Consider the following 7,196-nt stretch of genomic DNA (forward strand, 5'->3'; position numbering starts at 1 on the left):
AGGAATTTTAGCTGACTGGGGTGGCAAACACACATAACCCTTGCTACTCAGGAGACAGGAGGATGGCAAGTTGGAGGCCAGCCTGGGCAACTCATCAAGACCCTGTCTCAACCAGGAAACACAAAAGAGCTGGGGATACAGCTCACAGCTTGCCTAGTATTCACAAGGCCCTGGTCTCAGCACCACCAAAATAAAACAATAAAACAGTTTAAAGGTTACAATTTAAGAGTCAGATCAAGCAACTCAGGCTGAGCTCATTTAAAGAAATAGCACAAGCCCCCGGTCGGTTCCAGGCAGTCGGGTCTACCAGACGCAAGGCAGCGCCATGGCATTGGTGACCTGCAGATCTTTCCTACAGTGATTTTAGGGCATCTTCGCTCACCACTGTGGTCTGCACCAGCCCTAATGGACACCTGAGGAACAGAGAGCAGCCCAGCTGCCTAGACAGAGCTCATCCAGGTGCTGTCCATACACAGGTCTCCTTTCACCCTTACCCCTAGGATCCGTGTACCCCATAGAATGCACTACACTCACTGAAAAATAAGTCCAGGGCACAAAGAGTCACAAGTGAACGCCTGCCCAGTTATGGAAACCCAGGGCTGAGGCCACATTCTGTCCCAGAGGACAACAGGGAAGCTTGGACGCTGAATGCAAGCAATAAACTTGTTTTGCAATGGAACTGGGAAGCCAAGTGCTATTGTGTCCTGGTGGTGGATAGTTTCTCCGAAATAGGAACAACATGTGGTTTCATTTCACTTTATTTCATGAAAAAAAATTGCAAGTGGACAGAATCATGTATTACAGTTTTTTTTTTCACTTTCTGAGGTTTTTTTTGTTTTGTTTTTCTGGAAACACATATGATATTTTATGAGACAGGATATAGAGAAATATTTAAAGAAGAAACATGAAAGGTAGCTAATAGGAAGTAGGGAGACGAATCTGTCTCAAAGGGGAAGGAGACCAAGAGATGGAGGGAGAAAGAGACAAGGGGTGAAAAAAGGAATTAGGATGTGTTTGGTACAAGCACCAGCTCCACAGAGGGAATGCAGACATTATTAGGCACCACCCCTGAGAACCCTTCAGGGCTTCACTCACCACACCTGACAGCAATGCCCTTGGAGGGGAGAAAAACAACTGAACTGAGTTCCTTCAATGCCCACTGTGCAGGACACACGAGTTTTGAGCCTTACTCCAAGATGCCCACAATGCTGCAGAGCGGTGTGTCACAGAATGTAGGTGGCTTGTCAGCCCTAGTCTACAGAAGGACGGGTCCCCTCTGTAACAACTACTTTTTCTCTCAAACTCATGTCCTTAGGAAAACTTCCTCCTGTGCATTCTTTCTTAAACCCATTGCTTAATTAAATCAAAACCAAAGGGAAACCGCATAAGGTTATTACTAGTGATTTTTTAAAAAATAAACAATTAAATAAAAATGTGGGTGATGAACTGAGAGTCTCTACACACCTTTCTGACCTTACAAGTTGCTTTAGAATATTTCTGAAACAAACACTGTATCTCCTCTTTCAAAAAAAAAGAACCCTCTTGGTCCTCAGGCCCCAACATTCAAGAAGAATAAAACACTTCCTAACTGAAAGCTACTTTGAGGACCAACATTGCCAGCCTCAGTCTTCAGGAGGTTACCAAGCCAAAGCGCCATTTATAATTTGGTCTCTAGGGAGAAAAACTGCTCTGAATGTTCCCAAAAGCCAATTCACAGATATTTATGAGACACGGTGTTTTTAAGTTCCCGACTGCTAATAATTATGAAATGAGTATTCAAAATATAAACAAATCTCTCAACAGAGCCCTAAAGGAACAAAGGGATCCCAGCCCTTCACCCTGCCACAGCGCCCCCAAGAGACTGGAAGTGGTGAAAAGAGCCCTAACCCTCCAGCCTTCCAAAGGAAGTTCAGGAGAGGCAAAAACTCCAGTTCTGGACAGCACCACAGATGTACCAGCACCACTCATCCATTCATCTAAAACTTTCGTTAAAATTCAAAGCCATCCATTTGAGCACTGAAATTTGAAGATTAATGTTGTCACAGCAATGTATTTCATGCATACCAATTTTAAGTAAAAGAAAAAACCCATTTTGACCTGAAATTCAAAGACAGTTAGAAAATCTCCCATAGGAAGATTTGTATCAGAACTCTAACTTGAGATAAGTTAAATTTATTTTCATTAGGTTACTTTTTTTTAAAAAAGAAAACAAAAATCCTCGAAAGGCTTCTCTCATAAACTTTAAGTACTACCTGGTAGAAACTGCCTACTATGAAATGTTTTATGGCCAATAAATATGTGAAAAAAATGTTCAGCATTGCTGACTGTTTGAGAAACTCAAGCTGAACCAACACTGAGATTTCATTTTACTTCAGAAAGAATGCTACCATTAATAAATAATAACAGATGTTGGTGAGGTTTGCGGGGAAAGAAGCCTTTCTATATAGGTGGTAGGGATGTGAGCCACTAGACCCTAAGGAGATTCCTCAAAAATCTAAAAATAGAAATTCCATTCAACCCAGCTACCCCCTTCCAGGTATCTTCCAGAAAGAGTCAGTCACCATATTTCAGTGACCCAGGCATACCTGTATTTTATAGCATCACAGTTAAGATAGTTGAATCTTAGAAACAGCCGGTTTCATTGCCTAAGTACCTGCCTGAGTTTGATTCTTGGTACAAAAAAAAGAAGGAAAGAAAGGAAGGAAGGAATAAAGAAAGAAAGAAACTATTTCTCTATCAATAGTGAGCGGATGTATTTATACAGGGTGGAGTACTATTTTGCCATAAAGAATGACAAACTTGAAGCATTTGAAATGTAACTGCATACACTTCAAAACTATAATGTTCAGTGAAATAAATCAAATGTACAAGTTTAAATATCACATGGTTGCTCTTACTGAGAAACCCAAATAGCAAATAAAAATAGTAACAGGAAGTGGATCTTTTTCGAATGGGCAGTGGACCGAGATGGAGGAGGAAGAAAAGGAAAAAGGTTTTAAAAAGAGAGAACTGGGGGAAAAAAAGAGTTTCTGCAGATGGGGAGAGGACCAGGGCTACACCGAGAGGGAGAGCTGGGTGGGGCAGGGCCACAGGTGGAGGATGTGCTGCGCCCGCTGCCCGCGGGGACTCTGACGTCCTGCACTGCAACCATGGACTAAAGAAAAAGAAGTGCACTTAATGTTTGAACACTTGGCAATTTTATAAAACTATTGGTTTACCCCCTTTCCCTTGTAATCTTACTGATAATCATAATACTTGCCTCAGACATATTAATATAAAAGCTGAATCTACATTTAAAAAAAAAACAGTGAAATCCAAATAGCCAAACAAGTCGGGGATTTCCTGGACTTTGAGGTGTTACTGGGGACTACCACCAGGTTTTTAAAAGTGACTTAATTCTAAAGATCTTACTTGGAAGTACAAACATTTAAAAATTGTCAAGAAGTAAACATTTTTAAAAAGGAAAAGAAGTCATTTACAACCAGCATGCAACAGGTATGAGGAAGCTGAACTTCACAAGGAAGTACTGGCCAAACGCGGAGGATGTATCTGAAGAGGAAAAACTCCACAGAACTCCAAGGTTTCCCTTTCCATCAGACCTTCGGCCAGCGTCTCCTCACGTAGAGAACCTGGGAAGTCTGGGTGCAGGCAACAGAGTGGGGGTTCCTGGACCTGAGAAGTCGGAGTCGGTCACCTCTCTTTTTATTCCTCTCAGGGGGCAGAACATTGCTTGACAGCACAATATGAATGTGCTCGGGTTGCTGAAATCAAGGCCAAGGGCCGGGTTCTGCTTGGAGCACATTTGTACCTGCTGACCTCCCGCTTCTCTCCCTTTACTGTGCACACACAGAGACCTGTGGGCTTATGTTAAACAGGTAGGCATGGCTTGGTGCATTTCACTATCACAGCCCTGAGATTTTCTTAAACGTGCTCAGGCCCAGACATCCCAGACATCATCACACCCACCCACGGTGGACTGTTAGCCTGGAAGTGAAGCCTGAATCAGCCGTCCAAGCTAATGTCTTGTTAAATATTAAAGCCAGGCTTTGTTCACAAGAGAACTCTGACTTATAAAAGTACACATAACAAGAAATTGGTCAAAAATAAATTTTATGAAAGTGTACTGAAATTATAGGACCACTTCGAAAGAGTTAGAAATAATATAGATCAATCAAAGTTAAGGATCCTAGGGCAGTCACTCTTAAATCGCTGTACTAGATTCTGAAAGCTTCCACTTCAGGCAATAATAGGTTAAATGCCCAGAATGGGCATTTAGGATCACAATTAAGTTGCAACTTCTCTTCATCACCATTTTAACACTTAGAAGCGAATCTTATTACTTTTCTGGAAATCTCAGTAATATTAATTTAAAAGTAAAGTTTCTAAGTATTTCAGTGGCTACGAAAAGTAATCTCACTCTCAAAACATAACTTTTAAAATAATATCTTTCCTAACAAGTGATGATGGAGTAACTAGCTTCTTGGGTAATCACTCCAGTTTCCACCCATCTGTCGTGGATGTCCCCCAAGTTCTCACCCTCCGTGTATTCATGAGTTCACTTGATCTTACGGGTGTTATTGGAAATAATATTTTTGCACGGTGAGTCAGTCCTCTCAGCCGATCCTCCACCTACAAATGGAGTTTGAAACAAAAATTACCTCGCCATCATTTAAAAACATCTTTTTCTTTTCAGTCCCAAATTCATTACCCTGCTTGGATATACTGCACTCTTCTGGACTTAGAATTGCATACAGGGATCAAAATAACCGGGTCGCGAAGTCAGCTTTGCGAGCCACCATTTCCCATCAGCAAGACCTCAGAGGGAAGCATCGATTTTTAAGCAAAACCAGCATGCAACGAATAATAGTTACAGGTTTACAATGAGTATGGAAATGCAAACCACAAGAACCTTAGCGAGTGAAGCTCGCATCGCGCTTTTTACTTCTTGGACAGTGACACCTGCACACTCCAGCGAGCTCCTTCCTGTAATAGCGCAGTAGCCGCAGAGCCAGAATCAGTCTCGGGGATGGGGGAAAAGCAGGCTGCTACAGGGCCGCTTCCAGGGCTGGAAGTCAATCAACTCCTGTTTGATAGTCGCCGGTTGCTGGCGGAAAGAGGAACAGGGAACATATTTTGGGAAACCACGTTGCCACCACCCACACACGCACTCGCGCGCACGCAAACCCACCCCAGGGCAGGCCACAGGTGCCCCCGCCCAGCCCGGGTGCCCGGAAGGGTCGTCCCCGAGCGCAGTGGGGCTGCGCCGTCTCCATGGCACCCTGAGCTCCAGAAGCAGCGGCAAGCAAGGCTGCCTGGAAAGCGGCTCCATTGGCCCCAGTCCTCACTCGCATAGGAGCCAGTCCCAGACTTCGTGTCCGCAGGGCTCAATTTATGGCCAGGACCTCTGGCAGCTAAGTCTTCTCTGGATGGAAAATTTGAGCAACTACTATGAGGTAAAGGCGTTCCGAAAGTCGGGGCGGGCGGGCGGGGACGTACAACTTTTCACGGCGGAGCGGCTAGGGTGCCCTGAGTTCCGGCGCCCCGCGTCGGTGGCCTGAGGGTGGAGGACGCCGGAGCTGCTCCGAGCTCTGGGGCCGCGCCCCTCGCGCTCCTCCTGGCCCCGGCCACTGCACGTCCCAGTCCGCGCCGGATAGCCAAGGGCAGCGGTAGCGGCGACGCGCACCACGACCACGCATATCCCCGCGATCCTGCCTTCCTAGGCTTCCCGGGCGCGACCCCAGGGTGCGGGAAGTCTCGGGGCCCGGAGATCCAAGGAGCTCAGGCACGCCAGGGGGTTCAGAGGGCTTGGGAATGGAGAAGTCTGAGAAATCGAGGGGGCCTAAGGGATCCATAGGGTTAGGGCTTCTGGGGAGATCAGGGAACCTAGGGGTCCAGGAACTCAAGGATGTAGGAATCCGGGAGCCCAGGGTTCTAGGAAATCCAGAACTGCAGGGCTCCAAGGATCCATGGGTTCAGGGAGCTAGGAAATTGAGGGGTTCAGGGCTCCAGGGATCCTGGGAACCCAGGAGGTCCTGCGCTTTCCCAGGCGCTTCCGTGCCAACCAGGACCTAGCACCCTAGAATCCGGTCGAGCCCAGTGGAGGTGACGTCCCGAGGCCCTGCCCTGAGCCCCCCGTCACCCCCCCACGTCCTCCCCCGTGGCCCCTGTCACCGCCACCCCCGCCACCCACGCCGCCCGCTTCCCGTAAGCGCTTGCCCGCGCGGCCCCGCCCCCGCCCTCGCGGCCCCGCCCCCGCGGGACCCCGGGAGGCGTGCATTGGCCAGCTACGTTGTCACTCTGGTGCCCCGCCCCGCCCCAGCCGGCCACGGCAGAGCGCGGAGCTCTCGGGTCGCGGTGCAGCTCGGCGCCTGCTGAGCAACGGGAGGGGCGGAGCCGCGGACATGGGCCGCGGCCGGGGCTGTGGGGCCCGGGGCTGACGCCGCCTGGGCTGCCGTGTTCGGAAGCGTTCGGAGGAGCTTGGGTCGCCGGGAGCCCGGGGCGCGCGGGAAGTTCCTGAGCCGGGGCGCGGCGCGGCGCGGCCGTCGGGGGCGCGGGGTCCCCGCCCGACCTCCGCGCTCCGTCCCGCAGGCTGCGCGTCCGGCCGCCTGCCCCGCCTGCCGTGGGGCCCCGCGCGCCCCGCATGCGCTGACGGCGAAAATGCCCGCGGGGACGCTGCTGCCGCTGCTCGGGGGCCCGGCGGAACGCGGGCCTGGGGCACCGGGCGCGGGGCTGGGCGGCGGCAGGAAGGGTGCGGGTGCCGCCGCCTTCCGCCTGAGCGAGAAGTTCGCGCTGCTGCTGGTGTTCAGCGCCTTCGCCACGCTGTGCTTCGGCGCGATCTTCTTCCTGCCCGACCCCTCCAAGCTGCTCAGCGGGGTGCTGTTCCATGCCAAGCCCGCGCGTGCGCCGCCCGCGGAACCCCGGGCCGGCGCTGGAGCGCGTGCCGAGGACCCCCTGGCCCGCATCCGCGAGAACCACGAGCGCGCGCTGCGCGAGGCCAAGGACACGCTGCAGAAGCCGCCCGAGGAGATCCAGAGGGACATCCTGCGCGACAAGGCGGAGGTGGCGCAGCAGCGCGAGCCGGAGCCGGAGCGCGGATTGCCCGCCTTGGACTTCGCGCCGCCTGTTGGCGTGGAGAGCCGAGAGCCCGCGGACCCCGAGGTTGCAGAGAAGCGGGCCAAGATCGCCCAGGTGAGTTG

At 50.6% G+C, this 7,196-nt stretch overlaps 1 protein-coding gene across 2 annotated transcripts in view; it reads left to right on the forward strand.

The window, feature by feature from the left end:
- Positions 1–5,196: 5,196 nt before the first annotated feature.
- Man1a1 (mannosidase alpha class 1A member 1) overlaps positions 5,197–7,196 on the forward strand; it is a 142,714-nt gene continuing 140,714 nt past the window's right edge. Inside the window, exons 1-2 of one of the 2 annotated variants that reach the window (XM_013143329.2) lie at positions 5,197–5,453; positions 6,589–7,188. In XM_013143329.2, coding sequence (XP_012998783.2) covers positions 5,427–5,453; positions 6,589–7,188 — 627 coding nt within the window. In that variant the 5' untranslated portion in view covers positions 5,197–5,426. The remainder of the gene's footprint in view (positions 5,454–6,588; positions 7,189–7,196) is intronic. The other variant, XM_063235093.1, reaches the window with a different exon arrangement.

Source organism: Cavia porcellus, unplaced genomic scaffold (genome assembly GCF_034190915.1).
Source record: "Cavia porcellus strain 051 isolate PalLab524CR breed Dunkin Hartley unplaced genomic scaffold, mCavPor4.1 scaffold_24, whole genome shotgun sequence".
Lineage (NCBI taxonomy): Eukaryota > Metazoa > Chordata > Mammalia > Rodentia > Caviidae > Cavia > Cavia porcellus.